General features: G+C 52.0%; 2 protein-coding genes across 2 annotated transcripts in view; one reads left to right on the top strand and one right to left on the bottom strand.

The window, feature by feature from the left end:
* ZP3 (zona pellucida glycoprotein 3) overlaps positions 1–13170 on the bottom strand; it is a 42436-nt gene extending 29266 nt beyond the window's left edge. The window contains exon 1 of the mRNA XM_030797519.1: positions 12901–13170. The gene's annotated coding sequence lies outside the window, so the exon portion shown is untranslated. The remainder of the gene's footprint in view (positions 1–12900) is intronic.
* On the top strand, positions 992–21520 carry SSC4D (scavenger receptor cysteine rich family member with 4 domains). The gene is made up of 11 exons (XM_030797517.1): positions 992–1275; positions 6157–6355; positions 9656–9691; positions 10105–10410; positions 11901–11978; positions 12866–13180; positions 15384–15461; positions 16969–17043; positions 17159–17470; positions 18818–18895; positions 20479–21520. The coding sequence occupies exons 2-11, from the start codon at positions 6223–6225 to the stop codon at positions 20793–20795; spliced, it is 1728 nt and encodes a 575-aa protein (XP_030653377.1). The 5' UTR covers positions 992–1275; positions 6157–6222; the 3' UTR covers positions 20796–21520.
* Positions 21521–21882: the final 362 nt, after the last annotated feature.

Raw genomic sequence — 21882 nt, forward strand, 5'->3', positions numbered from 1 at the left:
CAAAAGTCCAAAAAAGCACCAAAACTCAAGCACTACACGCTAGCCGGGTGCGGTGGCTTACGCCTGTAATCCCACACTTTGGTGAGGTCAAGGCGGGCGGATCACCTGAGGTCAGGATTTCAAGACTAGCCTAACAAGCATGGAGAAACCCCATCTCTACTAAGAATACAAAATTAGCCGGGCTTGGTGGCGTATGCCTGTAATCATAGGTACTCGGGAGGCTGAAGCAGGAGAATCACTTGAACCCGGGAGGTGGAGGTTGCGGTGAGCCAAGATTGTGCCATTGTGCTCCAGCCTGGGCAACAAGAGCGAAGCTCTGTCTCAAAAAAAAGAAGAACTACACAAGAAGGCAAAATTAGGCCAGGTGCTGTGGCTCACATCTGTAATCCCAGCACTTTGGGAGGCTGAGGCAGGCAGATCCCTTGAGGTCAAGAGTTCAAGGCCATCCTGGCCAACATGGAGAAACCCAGTCTCTACTAAAAATACAAAATTAGCCTGGCATGGTGGTGCATGCCTGTAATTCCAGGTACTCGGGAGCTGAGGCACGAGAATTGATTGAACCTGGGAGGCGGAGGATGCAGGGAGCCGAGATTGTGCCATTGCACTCCAGCAGCCTGGGTGACAGAGAAAGACTATGTATAAAAAAAAGAAAAGAAAAGAAAAAAAAGAAGTCAAAATCAGCAGCCCCTGAGTGAGGTTGTGAGGTCCTGCCTATGTGGGAAACCCATTCCATACACTGTGGCTCCTGGGACCATTTCCAAAACCTCAGCTGAGATATGGGTCTGGACATCATCAGGGGGACTCCTGGGCTGGATCAGGGTTACCTCCAAAGATCAGGATGCTTGGCTGCCCTGCAAAGGGGTGGAGACCTATCCAGGCCTTTCTGAAACATGAACCCTGGGGTGGGGGGGCTGTGGGGGGAGGAGGGGCTGCCTGGCCCTGAGAGTCCATACCTCCCCCAACCACATAGCTCCACCTCCACCTGGGTGCCCTTTTTCTGGGGCCACTCCAGCTGGTGCCGGCCACCTCCACTCCCCTTTGCTTCTCGTTGTCCCTAAGGTCGGATGGGGACAGGCTGGGGCCACCAGCCAGCTCCATGGACAGGGACTTTGCCTCTGCTCACCTTCCAGCTGTGGAAAGAAAAGAAGAAACGCCTGTGTTGATTTCTATTTGGAAGATCCTTCCTCCTCCTAAACTTCCAGGGGCAGACAAAGTGATTCGATCTTCGATTGACTGTAGAAGAAGAGACAGAAAGAGCCCAGAACATTCCCCCAGGTATGAATCCTTTGCTTTTGCTGGGGTGTTTGTGCGTGTGTGCATGGGCATGCGTGTGTGTGTGTGAGTGAGACAGAGAGAGAGAGAGAGGCAACCATTTCCCACAGGTCAGGTGGGAAATTGTCCTTGTTAATCTCCCAAGCCCCTTCTGGCTGCTGTTTTCTATGATTCTGTAGCCATCACCTTGATTCAGTCACTCAACAAACATTTCCTGAGTATCCACCCTGTACCAAGTGCAACCATTGAATAAGATCTGGTTTCCGCCCTCGAGGGTCTGCCGTCTCGATGGAGAAACAGTAATGATAACAATAGCTACCACACCTAGAGTGGGCCAGACACTGGGTTAAGCCTTGTGAAAACATTTGCTCATTGAACTTGGCAAAAATGATAAGGGGTAAGTGGATCACAAATGCCATTTTACAGATGAGAACAGTGAGGCTTTGCAAGGTGAAGGTCATACAGCTAGGAGATGGTGGAGCTGATGCTGCAATATGAACCGCTGTGTTATGCTGCCGGCTGTACTGTAGAGAATGTGGGCAACAGACGGACTTGGAAAGGGATATGAAGGGATGGGAGGGCTTTCAAGAGCCCTAATCACCAAGGACAGGGAAGGATGAAGCCTCGTCTTGCCAGTGTTCCCCAGGGCGTGAAGCAGGAGCAGACTGGAGGGGCCCACCTTGGAGCTGGGTGGGTGAGGAGGCAGGCTTGGAGGAGGGCTCTGGGGTCACCTGGGATTTGAGATTCGTGGGGGTCAGGATCAGGGGTCCTTCTCCCTCATTCCTGGGCCAAGGTGGCAGGGGATAGAGGTGGGGAAGCTGAGGATTCCTGGCAGGGTCTCTGGAATTTGCCTGTCCCCAGGGTGGGGGCTGATCTGGCCTGGGGGGCCAGTATCCCAGCAGCCTGAGAAGTGGGTGGCACCGAGGCCAGGAGGCAAAAGGAGGCCAAGATAACTATGTGCCCCCCCACAACAAGCAAAGACTGGACTGTGACCTTCCCCCTCCTCATGGTTCTCAGCTCCCATCTCCCAGCTGTCCCCAGTCCAGGCAGAAGGAGGACAAAAGGTGATTATTCCACTGGGGGCTGTCCTGGGCCCCATGAATGGGGTGTTGAAATCCCCGTGTCCGCATCCAGATAGGCTTTCATCTTCTCCCCAACCAGACTTTGTACACCAGGGCAGAGGTAAAGCCAGAGAGAGGAGGGGGTTGGGGGGACGGTGGGGAGCTCCTTCTGGGACGAGCACCCATGTCCCCTAGTCCCACTCTCAATGTAGCCCAAACAGAACCATCCTCTCCACCACCACCTCCTACAAAGTCTCCATCAGTGTGGCTGGGAGCCAAATGGATGCTCCTAGCTCCCTGCCCCCCAACACCAAGAGAAGCCCAGTCCTGCCAGTTCAGTCTCCCACGTATCCTTCGCATCTCTCCTTCCTCTCTGCCTCCCATGGCCTGGAGTCTGGACAACTGCATCAGCCTCTAAACCAGCCTCCCATCTCTCCCCAGCCAACCGGTCCACAGTCCACACAATGCATCAGACCCCTGCTAAAAGTCTGCAAGAAAAGGGGACATGAGAGAGGCTTCTGGGACGCTGGTTACACAGTGTGAGTGCTCTTTGAGCTCTAAGTTCATGGTTTATGCACTTTTTTTTTCTTTTTAGTTAGAGACCGGGTCTCCCTCTGTCATTCAGGTTGGAGTACAGTGGCGCGATCATGGCTTTCTGCAGCCTTGAACTCCTGCCTTAGCCTCCCAAAGCACTGGGATTACTGGCATGCACCACCATGCCCAGCTAATTGTTTTTTAGTTTTGCCGAGATGGGGTCTCACTATGTTGCTTAGGCTGGTCTTGAAATCCTGGGCTCAAGAGATCCTCCCTCAATTAGCTGGGCGTGGTGATGCCTGCCTGTAATCCCAGCTACTCAGGAGGCTGGGGCAGGAGAATCGCTTGAACCTGGAAGGTACAGGTTGCAGTGAGCCAAGATCGTGCCACTGCACTCCAGCCTGGGCGACAAGGCAAGACTCCGTCTCAAAAAAAAAAAAAAAAAAAAAAAAGAGAGAGGTCCTCCCTCCTCGCTTCCCAAAGTGCTCACAGGAGTAAGCCGCCATGCTTGGCCTAGAGTTAATTTAAATCAGGGCCGGGTGTGGTGGCTACATCTGTAATTCCAGCACTTTGGGAGACCAAGCCTCATATATCACTTGAGGTCAGGAGTTCCAGACCAGCCAGGTCAACATGGGGAAACCCCATCTCTACTAAAAATACAAAAATTAGCTGAGTATGGTGGCACATGCCTGTAGTCCCAGCTACTTGGGAGGCTGAGGCAGGAGAATTGCTTGAACCCAGGAGGCGGAGGTTGCAGTGAGCTGAGATCAGGCCACTGCACTACAGCCTGGGTGACAGAGGGAGGCTCTGTCTCAATAAATAAATAAATAAATAAATAAATAAATAAATAAAAATACATAATTTAAATCAGAAGAAATGAGCCAATAAAATGAGAAAAAATATTAAGGAAATCATAGTTACCATGACACACAAATACATAAAAAAAAGTGAAGGAAGGTCTGAGAGAGTAAATGCTGCTTACAATGCTCAGCCCACTTCGGGTGGAAAGGCCTTGAAGATTTTTTTTTTTTTTTCTGATTTAGGATTGGGGTATTAAAAACAAAAAAAGTGCAAGACAGGAGGATCACTTGAGGCCAGGAGTTTGAGACCAGCCTGAGTAACACAGCACGAGAGCCCATCTCTACTAAAAAGGAAAAAAGAAAAATAATTAGCTGGGTGTGGTGGTGCGAGCCTATAGTTCCAGCTACTCAGGAGGCTGAGGCAGGAGGATCCTTTGAGCCCAGGATAGGGAGGTTGCAGTGAGTCATGATCATGCCACTGCACTGCAGCCTGGGTGACACAGTGAGAGCCTATCTCTAAAATATAAAAAAAATAAAAAAAATTTAAAGTAAAACAAATTAATTAATTTGAAAGGGGAACTTTATGTTGTTCTAATAAATGGAAAACCAGAGTCCTTTTTAGAAGGCATTGTACAATTTAAAAAGAATTAATGAAAATAAAACAATACATGTGTATCAATATCCTCCCAAATTAAGTGGGTTGCGGTCCGTGGCACCAACACTATATTTCGAATGCACAGACCGGGTGCGGTGGCTCATGCCTGTAATCCCAGCACTTTGGGAGGCTGAGGTGGGCGGATCACCTGAGGTCGGGAGATCAAGACCAGCCTGGCCAACATGGTGAAAATCCATCTCTACAGAAAATAAGCCAGGCATGGTGGCAGGTGCCTGTAATCCCAGCTACTCAGGAGGCTGAGGCAGGAGAATCACTTGAACCCGGGAGGTGGAGGTTGCAGTGAACTGAGATTGCGCCATTGCACTCCAGCCTGGATGACAGAGCGAGACTCCATCAAAAAAAAAAAAAGAAAGAAAGGGAGGGAGAGAGGGAGGAAGGGTGGGAAGGAAGGAAGGAAGGAAGGAAGGAAGGAAGGAAGGAAGGAAGGAAGGAAGGAAGGAAGGAAAGAAAGAAAACAAAAATCAAATGTGCAGCCCTGGAGGATAATCTCTGAGCCCTTGGGCTGGTCATGGTTTGGGCCGAGCCAACCCTCCCAACCCCCTCTCCCACCATTTGCCCTCTTCACACATCCTCAGCTCCAGCCATGCCCGACTCCTCATGCGTTTCCATCCAAGCAGCATCTTTCTCACCTCCCAGCTTTTGCCTCTGCCGTCATCTCCACTCAGAATGCCAAAGGCGAGTGTAAATGTCATTTTCCCCTGAAGCTGACCCCTCCAGGAAGTAAACACTTGGAACTTTTTTCTTTTTCCTGCAGCCTTGGTGCAAGTGATCCTCCTACCTCAGCCTCCCAATTAGCTGGGACTACAGACATGCGTCACCATACCCGACTCATAAAATAGAAATGTTCTGGGCCAGCGCAGTGGCTCACGCCTATAATTCTAGCACTTTGGGAGGCCAAGGTGGGTGGATCCCTTAAGGTCAGGAGTACAAAACCAGCCCGGCCAATATGGTGAAACCCCCTCTCTATCAAAAAAAAAAAAAAAAAAAAAAAAAAAGAAAAGAAAAGAAAAGAAAAAAATATATATATATATATATAATTAGCTGGGTGTGGTGATACACGCCTGTAATCCCAGCTACCCAGGAGGCTGAGGCAGGAGAATCACTTGAACCTCAGAGACGGAGGTTGCAGTGAGCCGAGATTGTGCCATTACACTCCAGCCTGGCCACAGAGTGAGACTCTGTCTCAAAAAAAAAAAAAAAAAAAAAATTCTACTAATTTTTGTATTTTTTAAATTTAATTTTTTTTTCTTTTTGAGGCAGAGTCTTGCTCTGTCACCCAGGCTGGAGTGCAGTGGCATGATCTCAGCTCACTGCAACTTCTACCTCCCGGGTTCAAGAGATTCTGCTGCCTCAGCTTCCCGAGTAGCTGGGATTACAGGTGTACTCCACCACACCTGGCTAATTTTTGTATTTTTGGTACAGACGGTGTTTCACCATGTTGGCCAGGCTAGTCTTGAACTCCTGACCTCAAGTGATCTGCCTCCCTCAGCCTCCCAAAGTGCTGGGATTATAGGCATGAGCCACCGCGGCCGGCCTAATTTTTGTATTTTATTTGTAACAGGTTTTCGCCATGTTACCCAGGCTGTATCTTGATCTCCTGGGTTCAAGCGATCCACCCGCCTCAGCCTCCCAAAGTGCTGGGATTACAGGCATGAGCCACCAAGCCCGGCCTCATTTTTAAAAACTTTTTGTAGAGATGGGGTCTCACTATGTTGCCCAGGCTGATCTTGAACTCCTGGGTGCAAGCAAACCTCCCACCTCGGCCTCCCAAAGTGCTGGGAGGCCAAGCAACATTTGGGATCTTTAATTTCAGATGTTCCAACTGTGACTTCTCCCTGGCACCTTGATGGGAGCATCTGAAACACCCTTCACCATCTAGATGCGCAAAGAAGCAGAGATGCTAATTGGTCCCCAGCCGGATGAGAAGGGCTGGGGGTGGAGGTTGGGAGATGGGAGTGCTGCCCCTCCCTTCCTCCCCCAAGCCCTGTCTTTCCTTCTCCTCCTGCCACTGGGTGAGTCCTCCCATTAGCCCTTGCCACTTCCTCTTTCTGGCTCTCGTTGTCCCAGCGGTAACTTTATAGTAGGAGGGGGGTTGTGAATGAGCTCGTTCCTGCTGTTCTTTCCAATGCTGACCTTTGCCCAGAGTTGACAAAAGAGCTAAGAGTCTGAGTTTGGGGAATGAAGGGCTCAGTACTGGAGGTGACAGGTAAACACACCCATGGAATGGGCAGTTAGGGGACACTGGGTGCAGGGAAGGAGAGAAAGAGGGTGTGTTCACCAATGGCTGTTGGAAAGACAGCTGGTAAAATAGATGAAATCAAATGACCTAGGGACTATCCAAACATAAGAAGAAGGCCAGGTGTGGTGACTCACACCTGCAATCCCAGTACTTTGGGAGGCCAAGGCGGGCAGATCACCTGAGATCAGGAGTTTGAGACCAGCCTGGCCAACATGGTGAAACCCACATCTCTACTAAAAATACAAAAATTAGCCAGGCATGGCAGCACGCACCTGTAATCCCAGCTACTCAGGAAGCTGAGGCAGGAGAATCACTTGAACCTGGGAAGTGGAGGTTGCAGTGAGCCAAGATCACGCCACTGCACTCCAGCCTGTGTGACAGAGTGAGACTCTGTCTCAAAAAGAAATAAAGATAAATAAATAAATAAGAAGTGGAGTCAGCCGGGCACGGTGGCTCATGCCTGTAATCCCAGCACTTTGGGAGGCCGAGGCGGGCGGATCATGAGGTCAGGAGTTCAGGACCAGCCTGGCCAACATGGTGAAACCCCGTCTCTACTAAAAACACAAAAAATAGCTGGGTATGGTGGCGGGTGCCTGTAATCCCAGCTACTCAGGAGGCTGAGGCAGGAGAATCGTTCGAACCCAGGAGGTGGAGGTTGCAGTGAGCTGAGATCGTGCCATTGCACTCCAGCCTGAGTGACAGGGCGAGACTCTGTCTCAAAAAAAAAAAAAAAAAAAAAAGAGTGGAGTCTCAGTTTCTTCATCAGTAAAATAGGTACAGAAGTACAGGCTGCAGGGGGTGGTTATAAGGATTCTACAAGGTAATGTACGTGAAAGTGTCAGAACTGTCATACCCGGGCCACAAGTGAGGAATTATTTTTGGGCTTTCCATTTCGCCTCGTAGGCAAATTTCACTTCCCTGTTTCCTCTCCCACCTCCACTCTCAAGCATCATGCTCAGAACTGCATGATGAAGAGTAGTATGGCTGTCTGGGTAGTCTCTCAGCTCTACCCTTGATTTGCTATGTGGCCCTGAGTAAGTTGTCTAATCTCACTAACCCTGAAGTTGCCCTGTCTGTAAGATCCTGCCTAACTTATAAATTTTCCTAATGATTAACTGAGTTCGCCTAAAGAAAGCAATGAGGGCCGGGCGCAGTGGCTCACGCCTATAATCCCAGCACTCTGGGAGGCTGAGGCGGATGGATCACCTGAGGTCACGAGTTCGAGACCAGCCTGACCAACATGCAGAAACCCCATCTCTACTAAAAATATGAAATTAGCCAGGCATGGTGGTATGCCTGTAATCCCAGCTACTTTGGAGGCTGGGGCAGGAGAATCACTTGAACCCAGGAGGTGGAGGTTGCGGTGAGCAAAGATGGCGCCATTGCACTCCAACCTGGGCAACAGGAGTGAAATTCCGTCTCAAAAAAAACAAAAAAGAAAAAAAGAAAGCAATGAGGACATACATGATAGCTGAAGCAGAAAGACTCAAGGCCAGGCAAGGTGGCTCACACGTGTAATTCTAGCACTTTGGGAGGCTGAGATGGGAGGATCACTTGAGGCCAGGAGTTTGAGACCAGCCTGGGCAACAAAGTGAGACCCCTGACTCTACAAAAAATTAAAAAATTAGGCCAGGAGCAGTGGCTCATGCCTGTAATCCTAGCACTTTGGGAGGCTGAGGCAGGCGGATCACTTGAGGTTAAGGGTTCAAGACTAGCTTGGCCAACATGGTGAGACCCCATTTCTACCTTAAAAATATAAAAATTAGCTGGGTGTGGTGGTGTGCACCTGCAGTCCCAATTACTCGGGAGGCTGAGGTGGGAGAATCACTTGAACCCAGGAGGCAGAGGCTGCAGTGAGATGAGATCATGCCACTGTGCTCCAGCCTGAATGGAGTAAGACTCTTGTCTCAAAAAAAAAAAAAAAAAAAATAGCTGGGTAGGGTGGCAGGAGCTTGTAGTCCCAGCTATTCTGGAGGCTGAGGCAGGAGGATGGATTGAACCCAGGTATTGGAGGGTGCAGTGAGCTATGATCATGTCACTGCACTCCAGGCTGGGTGACAGACTGAGACACTGTCTTAAAAAAAAAAAAGAAGAAGAAGAAGAAGAATGAAGTAGAAGGACTCATCTAGGTAAATCTTTAGGGAGGGAAATATAATGAATCCCAAAGCCAATTTACACATTTAAGGTGGAGCTACTGAACATCTGCTGAGTACCAGGCTCTGAGTGGAGAGTCCGGGGACACAGAGTTGAGACAGGCATGGCCACATTACCAGAGAAGGCCCCGAAAGAGGCCTGGGTATGTAGTGCCCAGGAATTCAGAGGAAACAGAGAGCACTTCTAGCTGAGGGCTCCAGGATGGCTTCCCAGAGGAAGGAGCTCCAAGCTGGGAATTGAAAAAAGCTCTTGCCTAGGTGTGTTGGCTCACACCTGTAATCCCAGCACTTCAGCAGGCCAATGTGGGTAGATTACCTGAGGTCAGGAGTTTGAGACCAGCCTGGCCAACATGGCAAAACCGCATCTCTACTAAAAATACAAAAATTAGCTGGACGTGGTGGTGCGCACCTGTAATCCCAGCTACTCGGGAGGCTGAGGCCGAAGAATCGCTTGAACCCCAGAGGCGGAGGTTGCAGTGAGCTGAAATCGCGCCATTGCACTCCAGCCTGGGCGACAAGAGCGAGACTTTGTCTCAAAAAAAGAAAAGAAAAAAGGCGAGGCTGGTCAGAATGGTTAGAAGATTCTAGAAGGTTTTGTAGTGAAAGCTCAGGAGCTGAGACTCCTGCAGGTAACAGGGGTCATTATGGGATTTAGCATTAGTTTGAGACATGTAGATCTACAGATTTATACCCGCAGATCTCTCCGGGTTGGCCCAGAGACCACTAGGAGAGGGGTGAGGCAGGGAAGCCAATCAGGACAGTCAGAGAAAGAGACAATGGGGCTTTGGCAAAGCAGGGATACTGAAGTCCAAGAAGACGGGGGTGATGTTGAGGACTGTGGGGGTTGGGGGGTGTGTTCCTGGGACCAGGGAGCCATGGTGTGGGCAAAGGGGCCAATGCTCTTCCTCACTCTGTTTCAGCCAGCGCCCTACAGCCCACTCCACTGCCCTTTCCAGGTAGGTGCCCCACCCCGCCCTTCCTCACCCTCACCTGTCCCCCAGGTACTCCAGCCTCAGACAGGGAACCACAGGAAGTGATGACTAACCAGCTCCCCTTGACTCTAGATGCCCCCATCTCAGGGGAGCTGTAGTCTCCCCATTTTCCAGAAGGGATTGATCCCAAGGTTCCCATGGCTTCATGGCAAAGCGGGTAACCTGGCTGGGTCCCATAGCGCACGTCTGTGATCCTAGCGCTTTGGGAGGCCAAGACAGGAGGATCACTTGAGCCCAGGAGTTTGAGACCTGCCTGGGCAACATAGTGAGACGCTGTCTCCACCAAAAAAAAAAAAAAAAAAAAAGGACATCCTGGAGTGGGAATCCTGGAGGTTGGACTCAGTGATCCCCTGGTGCCAGCTCCACCCTCTTCACAGAGCTGAGGCTGGTGGGGGGCCCCAGCCGCTGCCGGGGCCGCCTGGAAGTCATGCACGGTGGCTCCTGGGGCAGCGTCTGTGATGACGACTGGGACGTGGTGGATGCCAACGTAGTATGTCGCCAGCTGGGCTGTGGACTGGCGCTGCCCGTGCCACGGCCCCTCGCCTTTGGCCAAGGCCGAGGCCCCATCCTGCTGGACAACGTGGAGTGCCGCGGGCAGGAAGCTGCGCTGAGCGAGTGCGGCAGCCGGGGCTGGGGCGTCCACAATTGCTTTCACTACGAGGATGTGGCTGTCCTGTGTGATGGTGAGTGGAGCCCTGGGACCTGGAGGTACAGACAGACTGTGGCAGGCAGCAGGGCTGTAGGCTAGATAAATGAAGGGACTTCCCACAGGTAAGGCTGTTACATGCAGATCAGGCCAGAGGCTACAATGCCTGCTGCTGGGGAAGAGCCCCAGCATGGGTCCCAGGGATTCTTCTGGGTCATTGCCTGACCCTGACCTTGGACCAAAAGAAAACCAGCACTACTGCTTCTATGTAAGACTTTGATTGTCCCAGCAGAGCCCCTCTCCCTTTAAAAAAATTTTTTTTAGAGATTTTGGAGATGGGGTCCCACTCTTTGGTCCAGACCAGAGTGCAGTGGTATGATCATAGCTCACTGCAGCCTCAAACTCCTGGGCTCAAGGGATTCTCCCGCCTCAGTAGCTGGGACTACAGGTGCAAGCCACCCCACTGGTTCTCCTTTCCCAGTTTTAAAACCAGACAATCAGCTGGGCATGGTGGCTCATGCCTGTAACTCCAGCATTTTGGGAGGCCGAGGTGGCAAGATTGCTTGAGCCCAGGAGTTTGAGACCATCTTGGGAACATAGTATCTTAACTCTACGAAAAATCAGAAAAATTAGCGAGGCGTTGGGGGGGGTCCCAGCTACTTGGGAGGCAGAGGAGGGAGGATTGCTGGAGTCTGGGGGGTCAAGGTTGCAGTGAGCCATGATTGTGACACTGCACTCCAGCCTGGGTGACAGAGCAAAATCCTGTCTCAAAAAATAAAGAAAAAACAGACTATTGGGGTCACACTGACCATGCGCTCCACGTGGCATAGAGCTGCAGCGGAAACTGAGAGCAGTGCTTCTAGTTTTCAAGAAAATCAGGGGGTCTCATGAAAACACAGATTGAGGCCCAATCCCAGAGTTTCTGATTCTGCAGGTCTGGATGGGGCCTGAGAATCTGCATCGCTAACAGTTCCCAAGGGCGGTGAACTGCTTTAAGAACTGTGCTTCAGGCTGGGCACGGTGGCTCATGCCTGTAATTCCAGCACTTTGGGAGGCCGAGGCAGGCGGATCACCTGAGGTCAGGAGTTCAAGACCAGCCTGACCAACATGGTGAAACCCCATCTCTACTAAAAATACAAAAAATTAGCTGGGCATGGTGGCAGGCACCTGTAATCCCAGCTACTCAGGAGGCTGAGGCAGGCGAATTGCTTTAACCAGGGAGGCAGAGGTTGCAGCGAGCTGAGATTGTGCCATTGCACTCCAGCCTGAGCGACAGAGCAAGACTCCATCTCAAAAAATAAAATAAAATAAAAAACAACAACAAAAAAAACCGTGCTTTAGAGGAGTCCAGGACTCTGGTGTGGACCCTCTCCTCTCATACCCCAGGGTTCCTGGCTGTGACTCTTTGTGTGGCCAGAGGCTCTGGCGGCAAGCACCTTATGGGTCCATCATCCTGCCCCTTAAACACCCTGTGGTGTAAGGATGGAGAACAGAAAGACCCCTATATCCACCTCACTTCCTTTCCAGAATTCTTGCCAACGCAGCCCCCAACAAGGAAGATGTTAACCAGTAGAGCACCTCCTACGACACTGCCGAATGGAAAAAGTACGTAAGCATAATGTGGGCACCACCTGGGTTTTGGGAGAGGAGTCTCTCACACCCTACCCTAGGCAGTGGGAAGACAGGGATTACAAATTGAAGATGTAAAGTTAGAGAAAATGGCTGGGCACGGTGGCTCATGCCTGTAATCCCAGCACTTTGGGAGGCAGAGGCCAGCGGATCACTTGAGGTTGGGAGCTCCAGACAAGCCTGGCCAACATGGTGAAACCCTGTCTCTACAAAAAATACAAAAATTAGCCAGGCATGGTGGCACATTCCTGTAGTCCCAGCTACTTGGGAGGCTGAGGCAGGAGAATCACTTGAACCCGGGAGGCAGAGGTTGCAGTAAGATCATGCCACTGTACTCCAGCCTGGGGGACACAGTGAGACCCTGTCTCAAAAAAAAAAAAAAAAAATAGAAAATGAGTGGGCGGTGAGACTGGAGCTTAATCTCACAGGAAGGTCAGATGAGCCCAAGAATGATGATCATGACTAGAACAAGAAAATGAAAAGTGCTCTAAAAGAGGGAGAGTGAAAGAGGCAAGGAAGTCCAGAGATGGAAGAGGGTCCCATTCCTCAGGAGATCAGGGAGGGCTTCCTGGAGGAAGAGGTGTGGGCGCTGTATCTTGAGGATGTCATCTGCAGTAGATGAGAAAGCAGCACGTCCCAGGCTGCCAGGAGACAGGGAGCAGGGTAGGGGGGTTGGTTTTAGGCAGAAATGATACTGTGATCCCACAAGCCACCCCCAGTCTGGACCAAGGAGGCGGTACCCTGGGCAGCGGGGTGAGCAGATGCCCATGGGTTGTAGGTCCTGGGACACCGGGCTGCCCTTGTGGTGAGGACGGGGGCAGAGGCCAGTGGGAGATGCGCCCTGCCCCCGCCCCCGTCCCCAGGTGAGGGCAGCGTGCGCCTGGTAGGGGGCGCGAACCTGTGTCAGGGCCGAGTGGAGATCCTGCACAATGGCCTGTGGGGCACTGTGTGTGACGACGACTGGGGGCTGCCGGATGCCGCTGTGGTCTGTCGTCAGCTGGGCTGCGGGACGGCCATGGCCGCCACCACCAACGCCTTCTTCGGCTATGGCACGGGACACATCCTGCTGGACAACGTGCACTGCGAAGGCGGCGAGCCCCGCCTGGCAGCCTGCCAGAGCCTGGGCTGGGGTGTGCACAACTGCGGCCACCACGAGGACGCGGGCGCGCTCTGCGCAGGTGCGGGCTCTACGGGCGGTGGACGGTGGGCGGGGCCGGGGCAGGTGGGCGGGGCCCTGTGGCAATGCTGGAGGAGGCGGCTTCGGTGGGGAGGTGGACGGGGAGGGTGTTTTGGCTGTCTTGATGCTCCCCAGAGCTCTCCAGGCAGCATCCAAAATTACCTCTATCTCAGTCCTGTTCTAGAAGTGCCTCCGAATATCCCAGAACTCCTTGTGGTACACTCCATGGCTATGGAACAATACTGCACTAATCCAGCCTGGCCAACATGGCGAAAATTAGTCGGGCGTGGTGGTGCATGCTTGTAATCCCAGCGACTTGGGAGGCTTAGGCAGGAGAATCGCTTGAACCCAGGAGGTGGAGGTTGCAATGAGCCGAGCTCACGCCACTGCACTCCAGCCTGGGTGACAGAGAGAGACTCCGTCTCAAAACAAACAAACAAAAAAAAACCTGTACTATTGCTTCACCAATACTCGAGAATTCTATAGCAATATCCCAAGAATGCCTCCAGAACGTTCCAGCAAGTACTGTTCCTGGACCACTTTAGAGTAACACTCTAGAATAACACTCAGAGTAACACTCTAGAATTGCCCCAGAGATATTCCAGAATTCTCTAATGCTCACAGCATTACCTAGCACACCCCTCTGTCATCCTGATGCTCTCATAATAGTATTTTCTCCCCACCTTTTTGGGAGGGTTTCTCCCCTCCAATTTGGGAGGGTTTCTCAGCAAAGAGGAATAATAGGGCCAATAATGCTATTTCACAGATGGACTCTGCTCTGGAAGAGATAAAGTGGTTGCCCAAAGCTCATAACTCATAGCAAACTAAGGGCTATCATTCCCAGTGTATAGGTGGGAAAGCTGAGGCCCAGAGAGTCAGAGCCTTGCCCATGGTCACACAGTTAATGCAAGGCAGGCAAGCCGCCAAATTGAGGCTTAGTCCAGGAGGGTTTTTGGTTTCCCTCAGCAAAGAATTTAAGGGCCAGCTGGTGTTAGCAGCTTTCATTGACGCGGCAGTGCACAGCAGCAGCAGAGGTCCTGCTCCTTGCTGAGCAGGGCTACCCCTTAGGCAGTGTGCCCAGAGTAGCAGCTGAGAGGCAGGTCTGCAGTCGTAATTCTATTTACTTTCAAGTATATGCAAATTAGGGGGTGGATTATGCAGACATTTTAAGAACTAGAATGGTAATTTTTGGGTTGTCTGCGTTGCCATGGAAAGGTAACTCCAGGTGTTGCCACGGCAATGGTAAACTGACAAGGCATACGGGTGGGTGTATCTCATGGAGAGGCACTCCCACCCCATCCCTGTTTTAGCTAGTCCTCAATTTGGTCCGGTGTCTGAGCCCCACCTCCTGAGTCGAGTGAGTCCCCCCTCCTGCCCCATTTCCCACTCAAGAGATTAGTTGTTCTTTTGTTTTTTGTTTTTTTACTTTAAGAGGGGCCGTAGGAGAGCAGAAGTCTGTCTCGGTGAGCCGAGACAGAGCCCCTGCTAACCCTGGGCATGGCCCTTGCCCTGCTAGCCCTGTTTTCTCTGTAAGAGGGGGATAATGGGCTGGGTGCGGTGGCTCACGCCTATAATCCCAGCACTTTGGGAGGCCGAGATGGGCGGATCGCCTGAGGTCGGGTGTTTGACACCAGCCTAGCCAGCATGGTGAAACCCCGTCTCTACTAAAAAAAACCACAAAATTTAGCCAGGCATGGTGGCAGGCGCCTGTAATCCCAGCTACTCGGGAAGCTGAGGCAGGGGAATCACTTGAACCTGGGAGGTGGAGGTTGCAATGAGCGGAGATCGCACCATTGCACTCCAGCCTGGGTAACAAGAGCGAAACTCAATCTCAAAAAAAAAAAAAAGAGGATAATGAGAACTCAGGACTGTGTATGGTCCTCCCTGATGGGCAAGGCCTTCTGTACTCCATGTCTGTTGGACACAGAGGGCTTCTGATGAGAACATGGGACACTGGAGAGAAATGAAAGCATGTCTGTTGAGAGCCCTGTATAAACTGAAGTGTATGCCTCACAGCACAAGTGAATTACTACCACTATCAAAGTGGGGACAGGCCTCCTTGGAATCCTGCTGCGGCCACCAGCCCTGGAAGTAACATCTATTCTCTCCTCCAGGGAGACCCTCCTATCCTCCCCTGACAGCCCATGGCTGACCAGAGACCAGAATCTCAGCCTTTGACCCTGCCCCCTTCTCTCCTGCCCTAGGCCTGGGTCCCCCAACGCTCACAGCACTGCCATCCTCAGCCACAAGAGAGGACTGGGCTTGGCACACAGATCCGTCCGGTAAAGAGCTCAGCCCTCCAGGCGGGAATGTTAGGGGTACGGTGGGTGCGGCTGGGAACTGGGAAGAATGTTCTGGATTCACAGGCGGGGGCCCTGGCTAACAGGCCAGGGCTTTGGCCAGATGGTGCAGAGGTGGGTGAGACAATTATGAGCAGACGGAGCAAGGATGATGAAACTCAAAGCTCTGAAAACTTCAGCGGGGTGGGAGGAGGCAGTAAGAGATTTCTTCAAAGCACAGAAGTAAAATTTGGAATGTGGGTGGTGGCTCACTCCTATAATCCCAGTACTTTGGGAAACAGGCGGGAGGATCTGTTGAGGTCAGTTAAAGACCATCCTGGGCAACTTAGCTAGAACCTGTCTCTAAATATAAATAAATAAATATACATAATATAATTATATTATATATATTATATAATACACATTACATTATATATTATTATAATACAATATATATTATATAATATATAATATAACATATAATATATTATATATTATATATAATTATATATTATATAATTGTATATTATATATTATATTATATAATATATATTATATAATATAATATAGTATATATTATATAATACATCATATATTATATAATATATAATACATTATATACTATATTATATAATATATAATATATAAAGTATACATATTATATATATTATATATATTTAAATTGCCAGGCACAGTGGCTCACGCCTGTAATCCCAGCACTTTGGGAGGCTGAGGCAGGTGGATCACTTGATGTTGGGAGTTCAAGACCAGCCTGGCCAACATGGTGAAATCCCATCTCTACTAAAAATACAAAAATTAAAAATAAATAAATAAAAATACAAAAATTAGCCAGGCGCCTGTAATCCCAGCTACTTGGAAGGCTGAGGCAGGAGAATCGCTTAAGCCTGGCAGGCAGAGGTTGCAAAGAGCCAAGATTGCGCCACTGCACTACAGTCTGGGCAAGACAGAACGAGACTCTGTATCAAAAAAAAAAAAAAAAAAGAAAATTAGCTGGGCATGGTGGGTCGCACCAGTCCTAGCACTTTGGAATACCAAGGCAGGAGGATCACTTGAGGCCAGGAGTTCTAGGCTGCAGTGAGCTATGATCGCACCACTGCACTCCACCCTGGGTGACAGAGCAAGACCGTGTCTCGAAGTTTAAAAAAAATTTTTTTTCAATGGTATGATGCTGAGACTGGAAATTGAGAGACCTTATGAGGGGGTCGATTGAGATGAAGGTTGAATCAAGGTTAGCAGTGCAATTGGAATTAGGATAGGAACTATCCCTGGGCCTCAAGTTAGGGTAACACCTAGAATCAGCTTTCGGTTCATTCAACCAACTTTCCCGGAGATCCCAACGCGCGCCAGACAACGTGGTGACTCTGGGGTTGCAGCTGAGTGGGGGTACGGGTTTGGTAGGGTTGGGGGGTCTTGGTAGGCGTCCCCATGCGCTGCTGGACATAAGGCCTCCCCGTCCCCTTCGAACACTCTAGATGCCCTGTCTCCGCAGCTACAGGAGTTGGCCCCCAGCCTTCCCGGGAGACGGCACTGCTCACCACTGCCGCCTGGGCCGCGGGAAAGAAAAGTAAGTGGCGGTGCCCGGGGTCTGCGGGGGGTGGGGAAGGGTAGGGCTGGGGCTGTGCCTGGGAGCCGGCAGCCCCAGCCCAGCCCCTCTGGCCGCGGGCCTGTGCGCCCCGCAGGTGGGCGGCTGCGGCTGGTGGGCGGCCCGGGTCCGTGCCGCGGCCGCGTGGAGGTGCTGCACGCCGGGGCCTGGGGCACCGTGTGCGACGATGACTGGGACTTTGCGGACGCGCGCGTGGCCTGCCGTGAGGCGGGCTGCGGGCCTGCGCTGGGCGCCACGGGCCTGGGCCACTTCGGCTACGGCCGCGGCCCCGTGCTGCTGGACAACGTGGGCTGCGCCGGCACCGAGGCCCGCCTGAGCGACTGCTTCCACCTGGGCTGGGGCCAGCACAACTGCGGCCACCACGAAGACGCAGGAGCGCTCTGCGCAGGTGAGGCTGACAGCGGGGCCGCGCACCGCGGCGTGGGAGGGGCAGGGCGGCGCCACGCATGAGGCCTCTCTGCGGCACTGCCGCCACGGGAGCATGCGCACTCCGCAGAGGGGCGCCGCCCCGCCGTCCGCGCGCTCTGCGGCTGCGCGGCGGAGCGGGGCCGGAAAGGAGAGCCTTCTGCAGTGGAAAATGGGGCGGGGCCTGGGGAGGGCCGCGTGGTGCAGCTGTGAGGGGCGGTGTCCGAAGGTCAGGGCTAAGGCCGATTCTAGTTCGAGAAACGCATCAAGTCCGTAAAGGGTGGGGCCGTTTGCTCCCGGCTAAATCTAGACCCAGCAAAACTCTTATTAAGCAGAGAGTGGATCACCCTTACCAGAGCTAGCGTGTGACCTTTGGGCGGAGTCAATGGAAAGGGGTGTTTGCAGTTTGGCAGAACATTGTGCAATTCATTGATTGCTGTGGGAATTGATACCTTCACCCTCATTTAGCGCCCCAGGGCTAGTAGGCCCTACTTCCCATAGTTTTGGCCACAAAGGGTTCTGCTTTGGGGCCAAGGTTTGGAGAGGCACAACACCTATTTTTTTTTTTTTTCTTTTGAGACAGAGTCTTGCTCTGTCACTCAGACTGGGCTGCAGTGGCACGATCATAGTTCACTGCAGGCTTAAACTCCTGGGCTCAAGCAATCCTACTCTGCTCAACCTCCAGAGTAGTTGGGACTACAAGGGACATGCCACCGTGCCTGGCTAATTTTTGAATTTTTTTTTAGAGATGAGGTCTCACTGTGTTGCCCAGGCTACTCTCGAACTCCTGGCCTCAAGCGATCCTCTCACCATGACTTTTTTTTTTTTTTTTTGAGACAGAGTCTCAGTCTGTCACCCAGGCTGAAGTGCAGTGGCTCACTGCAACCTCCGCCTCCCAGGTTCAAGCGATTCTCCTGCCTCAGCCTCCCTAGTAGCTGGGACTATAGGCGCGTGCCACCAGGCATGGCTAATTTTTGTATTTTTAATAGAGACGGGGTTTCACCATGTTGGCCAGGCTGGTCTACGAACTCCTGACCTCAGGTGATCCATCCGCCTCAGCCTCCCAAAGTGCTGGGATTACAGGTGTGAGCCACCATGCCCGGCCTTACCTTGACCTCTTAAAGTGCTGGGACTACAGGTGTGAGCCACTGCGCCCACTCAGTGACACAACCCCCATTTCTGATCAAAGGGAGCAGTTCTTCAGGAACCTGTGAAGTCCTTTTTGTCCCTAGGACAGGCTTTCCTGGGGAGAGCAGGAGGGGACCTGGCCCTAAGGAACATGCTTCCCATTGTGACAGCCACCTCTTTATCTCTGTCCTTCCTGAACCAGGCCCAGAGGAGCTGGGATTACAAGTCCAGCAGGATGGTTCTGAGACCACGCGGGTGTCCACTCCTCGGCCCAGGGACGGTAGGTGCCCTTAATCCCCTGAAAGTGGGTGGAGGCATCAGGGTCTGAAGGACCTGGATTGGGAGAGGTCACAGCCTAGGTTATAAAGCTCAGCAGATTCACACCGGGACCTGGAAGTCTTGTCCTTTTCGTTGGTCTCAGGCCTCCTTTGTAGGAATATGGTGTCCAGAAAGAAGGAGGTGAGCTTTAAACTGCAGCAATCTGGAGATTTCTAGAGGTGAGATCAGAATGAGGGGATAAGGATCCTGTCCTGAACAGAGCAATGAAAAAATTCAGAATGTAGTTCTGGGAGCCCAGGGGGGTGCGGGAGACCATGATGACCTTCAGGGGACACAATAGGATGTAACAGAGTCTCCAAACAGCCAGCCTGGGGCTGGGGTACTGGGATTATGAACAGAGGACTAGAGAGAGAGCAGACATGAAGCACCCAGTACACGTCGCAGATCACTCAAAAACGTTTGCACGCTTTCTCCCAGTCCTGAGACTGGGTCTGGACTGATGCTCATCTTATTTATTTGTTATTTTATTTTTTTGAGATAGAGTCTTGCTCTGTCACCCAGGCTGGAGTGCAATGGCACAACCTCCACCTCCCAGGTTCAAGCTATTCTCGTGCCTCAGCCTCCCCAGTAAGTGGGATTATAGGCATGTGCCACCACACCCAGCTAATTTTGTGTGTTTGTATTTTTAGTAGAGACGGGGTTTCACCATGTTGGCCAGGCTGGTCTCGAACCCCTGACCTCAAGTGATCCGCCAGCCTTGGCCTCCCAAAGTGGTGTGATTATAGGCGTGAGCCACTGCGCCTGGCCCCATGTTATTTATGTTTGAGACAGAGTCTTGCTCTGTCATCTGGGCTGGAATGCAGTGGCACAATCATGGCTACTGAAGCCTTGACCTCCTGGGCTCAAGCAATCCTCCTGCTTCAGCCTCCCAAGTAGCTGAGACTACAAGGCACACACCACCACACCCAGCTAATTTTTGTTTTTTTGTTTTGTTTTGTTTTTAGAGACAGGGTCTTGCTATGTTGTCCAGGCTGCTGTCTGGCTTCTGGGCACAAGCAGTCCTCCCTCCTCAGCCTCCCAAAGTGCTGGGATTGCAGGCATGAGCCACCGCACCCAGCACCAATCTTCTTTTTTGTTTTTTTGAGAAGGAGTCTCGCTCTGTCGCCCAGGCTGGAGTGCAGTGGCATGATCTCGGCTCACTGCAAGCTCTGCCTCCTGGGTTCACGCCATTCTCCTGCCTCAGCCTCCCAAGTAGCTGGGACTACAGGCACCCGCCACCACGCCCAGCTAATTTTTTGTATTTTTAGTAGAGACGGGGTTTCACTCTGTTAGCCAGGATGGTCTCGATCTCCTAACCTCGTGATCCACCCGCCTCGGCCTCCCAAAGTGCTGAAATTACAGGCGTGAGCCACTGTGCCCAGCCAGCGCCAATCTTACTTTAATTTCATGTGTCTGCCTTCATCTAGTGGCTCCTAGGGCAGTGCTCAGAGTGTCTCAGACCTCTCTTTACTCCCAACCTGACCTAGCTTGGGAGTAGCCTGGCATGGACCAGCCCCTTCCAACCCAGCCCTTGTCCTCCCACAGGGCATCTACGTCTGGTCAACGGAGCCCACCGATGCGAGGGGCGTGTAGAGCTCTACCTAGGGCAACGGTGGGGCACTGTCTGTGATGATGCTTGGGACCTGCGGGCAGCCGGTGTCCTGTGCCGCCAGCTGGGCTGTGGCCAGGCCCTCGCAGCCCCTGGCGAGGCTCACTTTGGCCCAGGCCGAGGCCCCATTCTCCTGGACAATGTCAAGTGCCGTGGGGAAGAAAGTGCCCTGCTGCTCTGCTCTCACATCCGCTGGGATGCCCACAACTGTGACCACAGCGAGGATGCCAGTGTCCTGTGCCAGCCTTCATGACCCAGCCCGCTCTGCAGACCACCTCTTCTTCCGGGAGCTGTGACCTGCCCTTCCTCCTCCAGGAAGCCCTCCTCTTGTGATGACTACAGTTCACTTTGCCCCTCCTTCCCTTGCCTGGGAGAGAGCCTACCTAGACAGTGCAGTCCTGCGTGGGGGAGCCTGGCTGTACCCCCATCCACTTACTGCGTGACCTCAGCCTGTCATCGACTCAACACTGAGCCCAATTCAGTGAAAGCTCCTGTGGTTTTGCTCAGCCAAAACCAAAACGAGGGGAAGAGAATGATTCCTAACTCTTCTCTTTGGTGGGGCTGTTTTTATAGCACCAGACCCTGCCTTCCTTGACCTAGATCCAGGAGGCTCAGGGGCTCTTTAAATGGGGTATCTCCTCTTCCCCCAACCCATCTTGGGATCCCCAAGAAGAGGGAAGGCAGGAGGGGCCTACAGCTCCTACCTTGGGCCCTCAGGGGCTGCAGAGGGACCTGGGTCCCTGTCCTGCCCTGCTCCGAGAGGGCCTGGACTCACTCAGATGGTGCTCGGCTGGACAAGGGAACTGGGGGAGGGGCCAAAGCAGGGACAGTGGCCCCTCCCTGCAGCTGGAACCGGCATCTCTGATTTATGCCGTCTCCACCACAGAGCCTCCACTTTGCAGGAGCAAAGAACCCTGGGGGCCTGTAGCCACCGGTTCATAGGTGCCAAGTCAATAAAGCATTGTCCCCTGTCTCTTATAACTGAAGTCACTGTTTGAGCACAAATGCATTCTCTGTGGCAGCAGGACAGACTCTGGGCAGGGCTCTCGGGAGGAAACAGCGTTCGGAATGGAGGACGGTTCAAAAGCATCATCCAAGAGCTCTCGACAGGTCCATTGCATCCTGGAAATGCTGAGTCACAGTGTCAGGCCTCCATGGCCCCTAGTGAGTCCCTTAACCCAATTCCTCTCACCTTTCACATATATAGAAATCAATGTCCAGCAAAAGGAAGGGGCTTGCTCAAGGCCACATAGCAAGGCGTTGGAGTCACTAGAAGAGAGAAGAAAATTTTTTTTTTTTTTTTTAAAGACAGAGTCTCACTCTGTTGCCCTGACAAGTGC

Source organism: Nomascus leucogenys, chromosome 17 (genome assembly GCF_006542625.1).
Source record: "Nomascus leucogenys isolate Asia chromosome 17, Asia_NLE_v1, whole genome shotgun sequence".
In the NCBI taxonomy this organism is placed as follows: Eukaryota; Metazoa; Chordata; class Mammalia; order Primates; family Hylobatidae; genus Nomascus; species Nomascus leucogenys.

What these genes read in the sequence shown, in the direction of transcription:
- SSC4D (XM_030797517.1), top strand. Translation starts at nt 6,223, where the DNA reads ATGCGCAAAGAAGCAGAGATGCTAATTGGTCCCCAGCCGGATGAGAAG. An exon ending in CACTCCACTGCCCTTTCCAG is followed by an intron (nt 9,692 to 10,104) that starts GTAGGTGCCCCA and finishes CCCTCTTCACAG; the next exon opens with AGCTGAGGCTGGTGGGGGGC. An exon ending in CTGGGCCGCGGGAAAGAAAA is followed by an intron (nt 17,044 to 17,158) that starts GTAAGTGGCGGT and finishes TGCGCCCCGCAG; the next exon opens with GTGGGCGGCTGCGGCTGGTG.